Here is a 17,195-nt window from a genome sequence, read left to right as displayed (position 1 = left end):
ATAACAACATATATATGATACGGCACGACACTATAATAATGATATTACAATATATAAATATTATTTCTAATATTAAACTTTAAATTTTAATTTTTAAATTTTTAATTTTAAAATAAATAATATTATAATATATTAATATTATTTCTTAACGTATAACATGAACACGACACGACACGACACGAAGTTTTCGTGTCCTTATCGTGTCGACACGATAAGGACACGAACCCAATAAGCTTTGACACATACCCATTAATTTCGTGCGGGTTCGTGTCGTGTTATCGTGTCGTGCCAAAAATTGCCAGCCCTAGTAGTGAGGGTAGAGTAGGTGAAGAAGGTGAAGCAATTAGTGATGAGAAGGCTGAGAAGGAAGGTGGGAGCATTGATGAGGAAATTGTTGAGAAGGAGACAGAGGAGGAAGAGAATGCTAATGGGGAGGATGTGGAGAAAAAAGGAGAAAGAGATGCTGACGGAGAAGAGACCGAGGGCGTAAGAGAGGAGATAGAGACTGAGATAGTCGTGGTAGATGACACCACAACTGATGACCAAGGGACCCTGACAAATGAGAGGTTGACGAGGAGGCAGTCCCGTCGGAATAGAAAGGAGGAGGATGAGCCAGAGGAAGGCAGGGCCAAGAACCCGAGGCTGGAGGACATAGAGGAAACAGGGGATGATATCCCCCAGGTCCAGGAAACTTTGCCAGCCGAGAAGGATATTTCTTCGGAGGCCCTGGAGACGAGATATGAGGCGGAAAGGAAGAGGAAGAGAAAGCATACCGTTAAGCCCCAAAAGAAGAAATTTCGCCCCGCGAACACCACTGTGGTAATTAGCGAGCCGGAGGCAATCCGTGTGCCATTTGCCCATCCTACAGAAGAAAAAGAGCAAGATGAAGCACATGAGGAGATGGGGATACCTAATGTGGAAGAAAGCCCGTTCGAAACGATGGAGGTCCTTGTGACCAAGAGGTTGTTGGAAGCGATGGTCTAGTTCGAGGACCCCAAGTTTCAGCGAGCATGTGATGGACGCGCCGTGAATGGGAAGTCAATGAAATCCGGAAAGAAGCTGTGCCTCTCAGACCTGAGGGATCTGGGAGTGGAGAAGAAGTTCATCTCCTTCTTCAAGAGCATCGGGTTCGAGTGGCTTCTTAACCACAACGAAGAGGAGGTACCGGTGGCTCTGGCGAAGGAGTTCTTCCCATCCTTCAAATTCAAACAAACTACGGATCTCGACGCAGACACAATCTCCTTCCGACTGTTCAATGAAGAGATGGAGATGAGTATCAGCGAGTGGTCACTGAGAATGGGACTACTCACACCCAAGGAAGAGGAAGAAGGAACGTGGAACGATGATAAAGGATGATGTGCTAAGATTTTACTAAGTGGGGAGATTTGATGGAGTCAAGATAAAGACCGAGAATGCAGAAGAAGAAGGTAGTGAAAGAGTGGCAAATGAAGGGTGGCAGACAAGGATGGAGGAGACGATGTCGAAGCTGGGCGCAAATACGGTGAAGCAACAGGAGAATTTGCTGAAGCTGCACCAGGAGGCGGTAACTCAGAGGGAGATGATGGCGGCGCAAGCTGACAAGATGGCCCAGGTTGTGGAGACAATGATGAGAATGGTCACCGTGGATGACCAAAAGATCCTCCGGGTCCAACAGCAGCGCATGCCCCCGAAGTTGCACACAGAGCTTAGGCAACTGACCCCAGGAGTGACCCCAGAGAAGCCAGCATCCAGCGCCCAAGAAATGCCATCAGCCAGGAAGAGGAAGGACAGTGAGACCACCACCAAAGTACCAGCGAAGAAGGAGACCCCTAGGCCAGGGGAACAGAAGGCCAAGAAAGATGATGAACCCAAACCAAGCCAGAAGAAAGTGAAGATGGTGCCCAAGAAATCTGGTCCCACGGGGGACCAGAGCCAGAATTGAACCCCCCCATAACCAAATAATTTTAAGTTTCCGTTTTTTTTAATGTCTTTTTATGTTTCAGTTCTTTTTACAAAGCATGCCCGTTTATATGTGTCTGTGAATATTCCTTGCTTACCCGTTAAGTATGTATATATGTATTAGCTATCTTCTCCCACTTAGCCCGATGCTTGGTCTGAGTGTGAGAAGTTTGTGTTGATATAGCATGCTTTGGTATCTGTTAATTTGTGTATCTTCTCCCACTTAGCCCGATGCTCGGTCTAAGTGTGAGAAGTTTATTTTTATATAATGTGTTTTGTGAGTCTGTTTAGTGTCGCACTAACTTAGCCCTAATTTCCACTTCACCGAAAATGCTTGGGGACAAGCATGGTGAAGTGGGAGGAGGGAGGGAGTTAGTGCAAGTTAGTGTCAAGCATGTGTGTCTGTTTGTTAGGTCTAGGAGTTAGTAGTAAGACGTTTAGTAGGAAATTTTGTGTTTATGCATAACTGGTAAATAGAAAGCAAAAGCCCCTTAGTGAGAGTAATTGAAGAGAGAATGCATGTCAACTTTGATACCATTTTCCTTAATAAATAAAAATCGGTTTGGATGAAGTAAGGACGATAGAATATGCCTCGACTGATCTAGTTGTGAAGCCCTCCATAAAAGTGAGTTATAAGCTTTAAACACTTCATACTAACACAAAATGAGAGGGCTGCCACTTGATGCTTAGGGAAAGGGTACTGGAGGTATAAGCTGGATGAAATCCAGGGTCTAAAAAGAAGGAATAAACTGGACAAAGTCCAGAGAGAGTCTGGAAAAAAAAAAAAAAAACCTGGAGGTATAAGCTGGATAAAGTCAAGGAGAGAAGGAGAAAAAATTATAATAAGAGTAAAGACAGGGGAACTCTCTGACCCGAGGCATCAGTGGTATAGCAATATAAGAGCGAACGATGCTAACATCCCTGATGAGGAATGAGTGATGGAGCGAATCCAACCGTTAGTGAAGTTAGAGGCTATCTTGGCAAACTGACAAGCTGATTAGATAGAAGAATGGAAGGGGAAGATTCGGAGACTGTTGTTGTTACCTAACCAGGCAGATGCAAAAGAGATGAAATTGAAGTAAAAATCAGGAGTCGTCGTTCGGACCTGGGAGAATCAAAAGTTGGCGACAGGAACAGAATGGAGCATGAGCAGATCATTTTAAAAGTCTTACTCAAGGGCAAGAGCGAAAAATCACCAGAGGGATTCCCTAGGGATCAGAGCCTCACATATATAAAGAGCTCAACCTTGAAGAACAAGGAGACTTCTACACACTTTTAGTTCAAGCTCTTGTTCCATTCCTTAGTTCCACACTTCAAATTTCTCATTTTAACTTGCTGCGCACTTGGAGATGGAGGATTTTGGCCACCGTGGTTCTCATCGTCGTTTTGCTGTTGTGTAACACCGCCTTGTGAAGGCGAAGAAACAATATTTACTTGCTTTTGTTTAGTTTGTTTTCGTTTCGAGTGCTTGTTGGTTTTTAAGTTTCATAACTCTAGTTCTTGCTTTGATCTACTGGATCCGAACCTGTTTCTAGTTATTATGGAAGTTTATGTTGGTTTTTGTTGGATCTTGCTGAGTTGATCGTTATTTCTTGCTTTTTACTTTTGTTCTTGTTTATTGTTGGATGTTTGGAGTTGAGATCTGTTGGTTTGTTGATGGAGGTTGTGGATTTGTGTATGAAGATGTCTGGAATTGTTGAATCGTGGTGTATTTGAGTTGGAGTTTCGTGTATCTGGTGTTTGCTATTTACGTTGTGCATGATTATGGCTATTTACTTTCTGTTTCTGCATCCTTTAGGTCCAGTAGATCTGGTAGTTTAGGCTTTAATTTCTCATTTTAAGTTAGATCTGAAGTTTGCTCTGTTTTCATGGTGTTTAATACTCTGTTTTATCTGCTATTCTCGTTTGATTCCCGAAGAAGATTAAGTTGTTGGTAGTTAGAACCAGATCTGCTTTATGTCAGTACTTTTTCTGCATGTACTTTACTATTCTGCATTGTTCTCCAGACCCTGTCAGTACCTTCTGAATGTCTTTTTACTTTTCTGCATGCTTTTCCAGACCCTGGTAGTTTAGGGAAACTTGTCTCTACTTTTCGCTTTGTCCCTGTCTTCCCAAATTAGGAAAGTCCGTCTAGTTAAGTTAACTCCATTCGTCTTAGAACTTTAAAATATCTCATTTCTCTAAGTCATGTATGTTCCGTACGTTCTCAGTTCTTAGACCCAGTAGGTAGAGTAAAAGTTTTTCCTATCTCGCAGACCTGGTAGTTTTAAGTTCTCGACCCACAAAATTGCGTGGCAGCAGCCAAACCCCCTTTTTCCCAAACCTCAAATGCAGTTTCGTAACACATTCGTCCTCGTGGGATCGATCCTTTACTTCCCTATGCTAAGTTGAAGTATAGTGGGTTGAGGTTTTGAAGAAATAGAGTGCACCCAACGACCCCTTTCTGCATGCTTTTCCGGACCCTGGTAGTTTAAGGAAACTTGTCCCTACTTTTAGCTTTATACTTGTCTGTCCAAATTAGGAAAGTCCGCCTAGTTAAGTTAACCCCAGTTGTCTTAGAACTTTAAAATATCTCGTTTCTCAAAAGTCATGCATGTTCCGTACGATCTCATTTCTTAGACCCAGTTGGTAGAGTAAAGTTTTTCCTATCTCTCAGACCCAGTAATTTTAAGTTCTCGACCCACAAAATTGCGTGGCAGCAGCTAGCCCCCTTTTTCCAAAACATCCACAAATGCAGTTTCGTAACACCTTCGTCCTCGTGGGATCGATCCTTTACTTCCCTGTGCTAAGTTGTAGTATAGTGGGTTGAGGTTTTGAAGAAATAGAGTGTATCCAACGACCCCTGTCTGATAGTTTCATGATCTTCTAGCCTCTGAAGTCTAGTCGAATCCTCTGGACCTGTTAGATCGAGTGATATTACACAAACCGCACTGCATGTTTCTAGCTCTTCATCGGGCTATTTTAAAATAATCATGTGAGTTGGGACGGAATTTATTTAAATCTAAAATTTATCGAAAAGATCAAGTCCTAATTGGGAAGGATTCACGATTGTGTCGATTGAATAATTGAGGCCTTAGGATGCATGCAACTAAGCTATTGCTTGATTTCATATGTTGATATATGTGTTATTTAATATCTAAAGGTGATATCTTGCACGCGAAACGTGATACCAAGGGGAAGAATATAGTTGAGATTTAAGCAATTCGAGGTGGGCTTTCTTTAAATATGGACATTTTCCTAAATGCTTTTATCGATGGGAATGAAATTTGTGTTTATCATGCTTTGTTAAAATTTAACGTGCCTATCTGAAATGGCTTTTTGCCATTTTTTATTTAAATCGAATTCGGGTCCTTGTAGGGCCACAAACCCTACTTGGATTAGTGTACACCTATGGTAGACCGTGTGTCAGCGTACAGGTTGGCCGGTCTAGTGGCTTGGTTTGTGGCCACATTCCAAGCCATGTATGAGCAGATATGGTTAACATCTATGGGAAAATGACTGATCAGTCGACTTTTTACGAAGGAAATGATTTTTAGTGCCTCGGACCTTTTCAAAGCTGAAACCCCGATGGTTACTTATTGGCATGATAAATATTATTTTTATAACTTGTTTTTGGCATAGTACACTGAGTATTTTTATAGTGATATATACTACCACCATACCACCATCTTTTGATATATATATATATAGGGTAGTGATAAAATGCAAACCCATATATTGTACAAACTCCAAACTTTTTCAACACAATATCAACATAATGTCAACACAGTATAAAATTTCAAGATTCTGATATCAATACAATATCAATACAATGTCAACACAATTTCAACACAGCATCAACCGTTGACATTGTGTTGACATATTTTGTTGCTATTATCTCATGATCTATTGATATTTTCTAACGGTCCAGATCATAGTTTGGAGTTTGTACAATATTTAGAGTTTGCATTTGATCACGTCCCTATATATATATATATATATATATATAGGTGTATTCATATACTTTTCCTATATTATATGCTTTTTCCTTTTTAATCCCATCCATTCATTCTTATCAATAAATGGCCGAAATTAAGGCCTGATCATGCATTTTTTATTAATTAAAAAAAGGGAAAAGGGCTTTTAAGGGAATGACAATGTTGGTGGTTATGGAAAGTCCATGATTTTCTCCTCACTAAATATTGCGTCGTGTGTTCTCTTCTTCTCCTAGAAATTTTTCTTCTCTTTCCACGATAAATTAACCTTTCTTCTATTTCATCTTTCAACGTTTCTTCTTTGTTAAAAATCAAATCGCGCGATTGTGCGTTTGTGCACTTTTTTTGGGAGTGTTCCCGGAATATTATCGTTAATACAATGGAAGAAGGTGGTTCTTCAACAATGAACGAAGCTTATGATTCAAACATGGACGAAGGTAATTTTTTTCGAGAAGTCATAGTTTTTTGGTAAAGGGGGGCGCCTAGGGTTTAGAATTGAGCATGAGTTTGCTTAAGGGGGTCGCCTAGGGTTTAGAATTGAGTTTGCATGGGATAGGGTTTAGGGACGGGCGGCTTGGATGTTGTATTATTTTTTAATCTTAATGTTCATTCATTACTGGATAATGTAAGGTTGTGAAAAAATAATCCAAGTAGTAGTTTGTCTTGTTTATGGTTTTCAAACGTTGATTAATCTAGGGTGTTGTGTTATTAGCTAAAAATAATGTAGTTTTAGTACTATATAATGTACATTATAAGATAGCTAATGCACGTTTTATGTTGCCTTTGTTATGGTTTAGACACGTTAATTAAACTAGGGTGTTGTGTTATTAGATACATATAATGTACATTTAGCTCTGGATAATGTAAATTTGTAGATAGATAATGCAAGTTTTATGGTTCATAATGTTTGTGTTAGCTGAGTTTGTTTTTTGTGATTGTGTGTAGTGGTTGTTGTACCTGAGTGTTCGAAAGAGTTGAAGCCTGTGGTTGGCCAGAAGTTCAAATCACTGGATTTTTGTTTCGCGTTCTACGATGTGTATGTGCGGGCTGTTGGTTTTGATACTCGCAAATCACAAATGAGGAAAACTGATGGTATAATTACTTGGTACAACGTGGTATGCAACAGGAAAGGCAGCAAGAAGTCGAGCGAGGATGACCAAGCAAATGCACGGTCTGGTTTTTCGTTAAAACGTCGACGTTTATCAAGCGTTGTGGTTGTAAAGCCAGTATCTCATTCAAGTTCTTCTCTGACGAAGGATTTTCAGGTTATGCTGTTGAGGAGTTTAACGAAGTTCATAACCATTACATGGTTGGGACCGAGCATCAGCAGTTTATGTCAATCAATCGAAAGTTGGACTACGTACATCACCAATTTATCCTTGATTGTTCAAAGGCTAACATAGGTCCCACGCTCACGTTTAATGTGCTGAAGGAAATTCTGGATGGTTTTCAGCTCGTTGGCTGCAATGTTGGGGATATAAGGAATGCTTCACGAGACATCAAGGCATACGCTCATGGTTTTGACGTACAAATGGTTTTGGATGATATGGCTAGGAAGAAGGAGATGTCTGAAGCATTCACATACGAGTACGAGGTTAATGCTAGCAACCAGCTTGTTGCTTTGTTCTGGTGTGATGGTTTGATGAAGAGGAATTACCACATGTTCGGTGATATTGTGGCTTTTGACACCACCTTCAACACCAATAGGTATACCTGCCGTGCATTATAACATTTCAATATGTACATTATTGTATGCATTACAATGTATTTTGCATGCATTATATATGCAATTTTCTTGAATTATGTTGGCTTATGTTACGCAGGTATTGTATGATCTTCGCGCCATTCACGGGAAAGGACAATCATGGACGACCAGTGACTTTTGCTGCTGGTTTGGTAAGCAACGAGAAGACAGGCGCTTTTGAATGGTTGTTTAGACATTTTGTCCAATGTATGGGGTTTGCTCCGAAGATGATTGTTACAGATCAAGATTTGGGGATGAGATCGGCTATTGAAGAGATTCTTGTCGGAACTCGCCACAGATGGTGTATGTGGCATATCATGCATAAGTTGGCCAATAAAGTTCCTGGTCGGTTGTTGCGGGACGAAGATTTCAAGAAAGAGTTCAATGCCTGCGTCTGGTCGGATCTGCTTGAACCCGACGAGTTCGAAGAAGAGTGGAATGGAGTACTTGAACGTTATGACCTGGAAGACCATGGTTGGTTGAAGACATTGTACGAGTACAGGCAATTATGGATACCTGCATACTTAAGAGATTTCCCGATGGGCTCGATGATTAGGACCACCTCTATTTCTGAGTCAGAGAACAGCTTCTATAAAAAATTTCTCAAGCCACGCAACAACATTGCCGAATTCTACTTGAATTTCAACCAAGCTGTGGATTTTCAGCGGAATAGTAGAACAAAGCTGGACTACCAAGACGCGACTGCCCTGCCTATATTGGCCACTACTCTGCCTTTCGAGAAACATGCTTCTACTCTGTACACAGATAGTATGTTCAAGAAAATACAAGAGGAGATCGTTGAGGGAAATGACAGATGTCGCATTTTGGGGTTCTCATCCGCAGACAGTGTTGACACCTACAAACTTGGAGACAGCCTTCGCCATTCCTACTTTGTGAAACATGATAGGACTGACGACTCATATTCTTGTGATTGCAAACTATTCAGTAGGCAGGGCTATCTGTGCAGCCATGTCTTCTTTTTGTTCTGTAACAATGAAGTAAAGAAGATTCCTGATAACTACTGTGCAAGTAGATGGATGAAGACTCTGCTGGTTAAGGCTGTCCATGGACATGTTGATGAGACTTTACCTACACAGTCCGTTTTTGATGAAAGGCAAAACGTTTCAAAGCAAGGGATCTCACTGTTCTATGGATTTCTTCGTCGATTTGAGACGGACATTGATGTGCTTCGTGCATTCGTTGGTGGATTGGAGGAACTTGGTAATTCACTTCATGCTGGAACTCCTTTGCCAACCGCTTCCGAAAAGAGGCGAATGATTGAAAAATTTTATGGAATGGAAAGGCCGGAAGTCGTCGAGGTCCACCCACCGGATGTGGTAAAGACGAAGGGGCACGCGAGCAGCTCCGCTAGTCGTCTGATTTCGAAGAGAGAAAAGGCTATCAAGGATGCTACTAGGCCCCTTAGACGGTGTAAGGCGTGCGATGAGTTGTGTCATCACGACTCTAGAAATTGTCCTATGCTTAAAGAGCTTGAAACGGAGAATGAGCTGCGTAAGGGAAAGAGGAAATGTTGACTAATTTTCATTATAACAGCATTATTATTCTTGGTTTTGCGTTTTATGCTCAGTGTTTTAGTCTATTTATTCCCACTTTGAACTAGATTGTGTAAATGAATATTCATTATAAAAGTTTTATTGTGCATTATTGTTATCTATTTGTTATATGCACTGGTATGTCACTTCATTAACCTCACGGAAAATTGCATTATAAATCAATTAATTTACATTATTTGTATAGTTATATGCATTGTAGTTTGCATAATGTATAACATTAATATGTTCAACAGCTTTGTTATACATTATTCCCTGTATATTGTTCATTATTAGACAATATTTTGTAATTATTAAGCTATCTGAAGCAATTACCACTTTTCTGGAGCAAACATTTTGTACCTACACATCCAAAACATTCTAAATCACCTAGTTCAGGAGTATCCAAAACATTTAGTTCCAAAAAATCGACGATTTTTTGAACAATTGGACTTCGTAAGTGCTGCTGCTGCTGCAAAGAATTTTTTTGAAACCTTGGACTTCGTAAGTGCTGCTGCAAAGAATTTTTTCTACACGCCAAAACCAAACAAATTTGAACAATTGAACATAATGTACAATTTGTAATGTATAATGCACGAAATATAATGTGTAATGTATATTACCAGAACAGAGGGTGTGTCCCCATATTTCTCTCCAAATGTCCCGTGTGTCTCAGCCAATGTGTGATCAATGATGTTCATCTTGGAATCACCAATATCAAAACAGATCACATACTGATGGGACGCCCCCCAAACTGGGAAGAAAAACTGCACAACGGAAGCAGCACTAGCAAACACAATTCTCTCCAGTACATATAAGAAATGACTACATTATTTAACTACAACTCACCATTTCATACTTGTCCCACTGATAGCTTCCCGTTCCAATTGTTTCCTCCAACACCCTGGTCCAGAATGTATCGAACTGGAATTCTTCTGTCCATTCGGGTTGTGCGTCCACCATTGACTGAATTTGTAGTTTGTTTGTGTTAGCCGTTACAAACTTTAGATAATTATAGTAACGAGACATAAACATGGAGAGAATGGTGTTCACTCACGCATGGTCTTGTTGAGAAGAAAAGTCTGGAAACTGTCTCCGGCGCCTTGTTCTTTTCCATTGTATTCAGGTAAGAGCTCCATGTGTCGATAACATCGGGGCTCACAAGCTTGAATGGCGCTAATGACTGCATCTCGATCTGCACAGTACTCTTCCAGTTGTCATGGTACACAACTTGATCCCTGTACATGTTTAACCAGTTAAAACAGTTTCATATGTCCCAAAAGTAAGAATATCTAAAGTATAAATTTTACCTGTTCGTTTCCACCGTGCTAAGCACCCAGTAGTACAGTTGCTTGTCCACTGTGTGTGGCTTTGCGGTCAGTCTAACAGCTCTCTCGTGGAATGGAGACCGGGTAGCCAGACTTGGCTTCTTCATTCGTCCGGTTGCTTTCTGCAAAATAATAAAGACACATAACAATCGTTTAGTAGATCTATTACTTTAGTCCTTGTATTAACTACACTATTCGATACCTCATCCGCATCCGAATCATGTGCGATCTGTTTCCCTCTTGCCTTTTTTTGATCACCAGCCTTTCCACCTGCATGTTTTGGATCTACAAGTTGCGGTGGCGCACTTGTTCGCACAACACCAATCACTACGCCCTTACGGGGTGCAGCAGCCTGTACCTTTAAACAAGAAATAATATAACATTTCATTAATGCATGGCTACAAACTAATAATGCAGAAAATGAAGGCTTCCTTTAGATACTCAACCTCCTGCCGAATGTCCATCTGTTTGTCCATTGCTGCCTTTGAAGGTCCATCCCTAGCTGGCTGTTTTCTCTTCGCTGCCGGAACCTCAGCGCGTTTCCCTTTAGTTGTCTGGTTTTTTTTCAAAAATTAAATAATCTAAATGCACTGAATAATGCATACATATATACATATAATGTACAAAAGTTCTGAAAATAATGCAAGTTATACTTGAGATTATATTATTACACAATGCAAGTTGTGATTGAGATTTTTTTACCTTGACGGTGTCCCCTACTGCTGCACTCTTTGTTTTGTCTTTATTTTTCTCGGCTTTACTCGTTGCCGCTGCATCCACCCTATCCTTCACTTCATTGTCACCACTGCTTCTAGGCACCTTCAAACAAATGACCAAAAAAGAAAAGTTGTAATATTGTTACTAATTAATAACACTTAATAATTTAGTATCTTACAACATGCCTCAGTCGCTGCTAAACTGGAAGTTTTCTCATGCTGGCCACCACCATCTTTTGCTGCTGTGTCCCCACCCTGGTCAGCAGCGCCACCCAGTTCATCTTCTGCTGTATCATCAGTGGTTTTAGTCCCTGAACCACCAGCCCCGTCTGTCGTCTGAGTTTGTTGTGTAGCAAACGGGTCAGGACATTCAAACCCGTCCAGCACAAAAGATGGCCTATCGAAGCCTCTTGCAATCGTCTTCTTCTTGTCGTATGCCGCCATCATCTTTTCCATCTCATCAATCCACTCTTGACTGTACTCCTCTTCATCCTCCCTCGCTTGAGTCAAACGTGTAACTATCTCTTCTTGCTCAACCACATGTTCCTCCTCCAACCCCAACAACTTTTTCCCAATTTGAGTACCTACTCGTACGCAGTCATCCTCCATCATTTCAATAGGAATCATTTTGAAATCATCTACCCACGTTGAAATTTCGTAGCCCAAGAGAGTGCTTGACTTGATAAACTTATCTCTTATACGCTTAGCTCTGTTCTGGCTGGGTCCTGCACCGCCTCCTCTGTTCACATCTTCCACTCTCCTTGCTTCCTCTTCCACCAAATACTTATCTTTGTCTATCCGGTCCTCCAATCTCCCAGTACCGAATTGGTCTCGCTCAGCCTCCTCTCTTTATTTTAAGTTTTCCATCGTCCAGCCTTTTACTGTTGGCCAGGCCCGGCTGACTCGCCTCCAGATGTGAACCACGCGGTCCACATACGCCAACTGGTAAATACAGAGGTACTGAAGGTCAATAATCCATTTTCTGGTATGCTTAATGCATGAATACACTATTTTTAATGCAAGAAATGACGGACAGTAATGCATAAGTAAAACAAAATATGAAATATGCTTCAATATGACCAAAATTCACTTTTAATGCAGACAGGGTTTCACTTACCAATAAAAAGTGCATAGGCCCGGTGAAATATACAGTGTCCCCTTTCTTCCATGTAGGATAGGTGGCCTCCAATACTGATAAGACGTAGCCGCACCAGTTGAGACTCCTAATCTCATCAACATCATCGATGAAGTGTAGAATCTTCGGCTTCAAGTTACTGTCCGCCAGTGTCTCAATTACTGCATTTTCTAGCATGAACATGAACATCCGTTTGTAATCAGGACCACCGTTCACCTCCTGCTTAATCACTTTCGCAACATCACCCGCTGTCATTTTGTAACGACTCTTTCCACAACGTTCTGCAACGTAGTCGTTGAACTGGAATTCGGTTTGCTTATCAACTGGCCTTGAGATTGGTGTTGGCCCTTTTGGAAAACCTAACGTCAGATGGACATCGTCCTCATCGATCGTCAAGCCTCCACCCCCACACAACGGTATCTGGCAGCGTGCAAGATTACATGAGTTGAGAACCCAGTAGGCGATGTACCCGGGGATCTCGCTGATGTTGTAGTGTAGCATAGCCCCGAATCCAAGTTCTTCCACTGCTTCCTTTTGCCGTGGGGTCAGCTCTTTCAAACAATTCACAAAGTCTGTGGTGCTCCTTGTGTATAAATGGTCAACCTTTTTCCCTCGAGTCTTCCTCTTGTCCGCATCTTCAGTTGAGGTACTAGCCTCTGCCCTCTGCTGTTCCTTAAGTCTATCTCTAAACTTTTGTGCTACTGATAAAGGCAGTACATCATCCACAGCCTGATCTATATCCAATCTTGGGTGTTTGGAAGCTGCAAAAAGGAATAAGTGCACAATTACAATTAATGCATAATAATAACTAGATAATGTTAATGAACCGTATCATAATGCAGAAACTGTACTTAATAATGTAGCAACCACGTTTACAATCAGCTATGGAATACAGTTGTAATGCAAAAAAACATGACCAAAATGCACAAAAAATGTTAAATAATGTTGAAATCTTGACTGCAATGCACCAAATAAGCACTACAACTACACACCTTCATCAACAAAACTAACACAAACACAAAGAATGCAGAAAAAGAACTGAATAATGTAAAAAAAAGGTAAACCACTTCTAGCAACATTAAAGCAGAGATGGAATACAGTTGTAATGCAAAAAAACAGGAACAAAATGCACCAAAAATGTTAAATCATGCAGTAAATTTTTCTCTACCCACATTGTAGAATAATAATGATGCAAACCAAACAAATAATTCATAAAATTTAATGAATACTTTTTAAAAATTTGCAACCAACTTCTATAATGTTGATATCCAACCGAATAATGCAGAAAAATAACTGCATAATGTAAACAAAAGGTAAAGCACTTCTAGCAACATTATGTCAGATATGGAATACAGTTTTACTGTCAAAAAACAGGAACAAAATGCACAAAAACTGTTAAATAATGTTGAAATATTGACCGCAATGCACCAAATAAGCACTACAACTACACACCTTCATCAACAAAACTAACACAAACACAAAGAATGCAGAAAAAAAACTGAATAATGTAAAAAAAAGGTAAACTACTTCTAGCAACATTAAAACAGAGATGGAATACAGTTGTAATGCAAAAAAACAGGAATAAAATGCACCAAAAATTTTGAATAATGTATGAAACTTCTCCTTAGCCGCACTGCAGAACAATAATGATGAAACCCAAACGAATAATTCAGAACATTGAAGGAATAATGTTTACAAATTTGAAACCACTTGGAAGAACAACTACCCAGCTATGTGAAAGAGTGGTAATGCAAACAAATAACCATAAAATGCACAACGAACGTTAAATAATGAAACAAACAATGGAAAAACACACAATCGGTTTCTTATAATGGCGTAGCATTCTCACCTTCGGTCTGCGTGGGCTGGCTCTTGTAGGGGCGGCCGCCTTTCGACATCGCAAAACTAACACACACAACAACACCACCAGAAAGCGCGTTAGAAAATACACCAGAACCACAAAATTCGAACATTTAAAGCAAAGTCGACAATAATCGTCAAATTGAGGACGAATACAACCGAAAACCCTAAAATCAAACCAAATTCTATTCAGAAACCAACAATAAACATCCAAATATTGATAACCCATCATCTAATGCTCACTATTTCACATTTTTCAAAGAAAATTAACTAAAAAGCGAGACTTAATACTCATACCTTACATGAAGAACGGAGATGTATACTTGACCGACGGCGCTCGCGCTCTTAATACTGAACTTTGTGACCCGGAATCATCGACCCACATCGCTTTTCACTGTCAAATTCTGCTTCGAAGTCGCCGCCGGTTCAAAGCTATTTCAACGGCGGTGGCTAGGGTTCGGCTTGTTTGGAAAAATGAGAGAATTTTGGTTGATCGTGTTTGATTTGATAGAATGAGAAAGAGAGAGTAAGAAGTTGGAAGGTGTATCAAAATCACGCTTAATTATCGGAACTGCCGTTTTGAAACGTGCTACAGACATTATATTTTTACTATTATAACCTTATAATGCACAGAATGCTAATCATAATGCAACACGGGATTAATTTCATAAATCTAATCTTGACCGTCCACTACTATAATCTAATGGATGTGATTAAGAAGGAAATAGTACTCTAAGGGGTAAAAGTAGCTTAATGCTCCCCTATATAGATATATATATATATATATATACATCCATCATATTCTCAGCATCATTTGAAACCTTATACACTCATTGTTTCTTTCTACCTTTGCGATGATACTGAGATTTCTTCTCCTTTTGTATAGATGGTTCAACGGTATTATGCTCCGATGCGCGATCGTTACGCCAAAAATAAGAACTTTCCTGTTGAGAGGTACCAAGAATTGGAGTGGGACAGGGAGACTTTCCTCTTGAACTACGTCACCGACTTCTATGACCATTGGTTGGAGGCCTACACGCATGGGGGAGCCACCCATCATGAAGGGATCTCAAGACTTACCCTGCCATCCCCTTGGAGCGAGTGGACCGCCCAGGCGGCAGAACCGTTCACATGGTTCAGCCCGCCCAAGTACACGCCTCGAGGGGACATGATCGGCCTCTTAGGAGTTCACTTTCGGCCATGTCGGCTGCAACCGACAGACCTCCACGTAGTCCACCTCCGCGTAAATTTCCGCCAGGTCAAGCCCGCCAGTGGAAGTATCGTTACGACAAGGAGCCACATGTCTCTCGCGTTCCTAAGAGAACAGCGCTTAGGATACGCACTTCGGCCCCTTTAAGAGTAAAGAGGGATGTTGAGGAGATACTCGCGATAATCAGAACTGGGATATGGAAAGTGTTGGAGAATCCGAGGAGCCGGTAGAGGATGAGGACGGAGATAATCAGAAATGATAATTGCGTAGTAGATTGCTTTGTTTTCTTTCACTATGTTTTTTACATTCTAAAGTTTTGCTTGACATTTACCATTACCCTTTCACGTTTTGATTTACTCTTTTGCGATTGATACTAAGACTTCTTCGAGGCAATGTTTTGATATTCTATGGGAAATTCGCATCTTTTGCTATCCTACCATGCAATGATCTGTTACTACTCTTTTCTATCTTATTGTGCAATTATCTTTACTATTCCATTGCGCAGTTGCCTCTTCTATCTTATTGCGCAAATGTATTCTTCTGTTCTATTTTGCAAGTGTCTTTTGTTATCCTGTTGTGCAACTATCTTCCGCCATTCTACTATGCAACTGCCTTTTACTATCCTATCGTGCACTTTGCTATTGTACAAATGCCTTTGTTATGCTATTGCACAACTATCTTCTACTATCTTATTGTGCAACTGCCTTTCTCTATCTTATTGTGCAAATGTCCCTTGCTATGCTATTTTGCAATGGCCCTCTTGCTATCCTATTGTGAGATTGTCTTATGATGCCCAACTTTGCAAAAGCCTTTTACTATTATATTTGTGCAATTTTCCCTTGATACTTACTTATTAGATAATGCACTATACCACATGACTATTGTTGAATTTTGAATAAGTGCGATAACTATTCGTGTAATAATGAATCAGGATGCCGCCAAGACGTAGGAATTGCGAGCCTACACCCCAGAGACGACTGCAGACGAAAGTGTGGCCCAACAAACCCCACCACTTACTCTGCCACCACCACCACCACCTCCTCCACCTTCGGTAGACTTGGAAGTTGTGAAGTTGTTCCTAGAACCCGTCTTCGATGGAATGGGAGAGCCGGCAAAGGCCGAAACCTGGATACGCGCATTGGAGCGCAATTTCAAAGTTCTGGTGTGCAACGATGAGGAGCGAATGACTTATGTAACCTACCAACTGACTGGGTCGGCCGACTTCTGGTAGGATACCAAGATGAAGACTATGCCACGAGACCAAGTGGATAGGATGACGTGGGAAGACTTCAAGACAGATATATATAACAAATACAGACCAAAGAGTTACCGAAAAGCAAAGGCGGTTGAGTTTTACAACTTAACCCAAGGGCGCATGTATGTGACTGATTATGATCGCGCGCTCTGTGACATGACTCGGTATGCACCTGACCAAGTTGATACCGACGAGAAGCTGACCGATAAGTTCCGTGAGGGTTTAAGACATGAGATAAAGATGTCTTTGGCTGTCCGTGGGAGACTTACATACACAGAGGCGTTGACCCTCGCACTAGATGTTGAGGCAGCTATGCCCAAGGAGAGGGTGACGGGAAACACTACATTGGCATTTCCACCGCCACAGCATTCCTGAGAGAAGAGGGAGTGGAATGAGAATGGAACACATCATGAAAACAAGAGGTACCAGCCCACCCAAAACCATCTAACCAGAGGGGTGACTTCCGACCGAAACCACCACAATGC

At 40.9% G+C, this 17,195-nt stretch overlaps 1 protein-coding gene across 1 annotated transcript; it reads left to right on the top strand.

Annotated features, from left to right (window-relative positions):
- Positions 1 to 6,291: 6,291 nt before the first annotated feature.
- LOC125210553 (protein FAR1-RELATED SEQUENCE 5-like) lies at positions 6,292 to 9,191 on the top strand. Its single transcript, XM_089066758.1, has 4 exons — positions 6,292 to 6,349; positions 6,858 to 7,027; positions 7,120 to 7,619; positions 7,736 to 9,191. Exons 1-4 carry the CDS (start codon positions 6,292 to 6,294, stop codon positions 9,189 to 9,191), a joined length of 2,184 nt encoding a protein of 727 aa, XP_088922884.1.
- Positions 9,192 to 17,195: the final 8,004 nt, after the last annotated feature.

Source organism: Salvia hispanica, chromosome 3 (assembly GCF_029641045.1).
Source record: "Salvia hispanica isolate PSC_SH4W2 chromosome 3, Shi_PSC_v1, whole genome shotgun sequence".
Lineage (NCBI taxonomy): Eukaryota > Viridiplantae > Streptophyta > Magnoliopsida > Lamiales > Lamiaceae > Salvia > Salvia hispanica.
This window is presented reverse-complemented; position numbering and strand designations above follow the sequence as displayed.

Coding starts and splice junctions, on each gene's coding strand:
- LOC125210553 (XM_089066758.1), top strand. CDS start 6,292: ATGGAAGAAGGTGGTTCTTCAACAATGAACGAAGCTTATGATTCAAAC. Junction 7,028..7,119: donor TAATTACTTGGTACAACGTG/GTATGCAACAGG, acceptor ACGTTTATCAAG/CGTTGTGGTTGTAAAGCCAG. Junction 7,620..7,735: donor ACCACCTTCAACACCAATAG/GTATACCTGCCG, acceptor TATGTTACGCAG/GTATTGTATGATCTTCGCGC.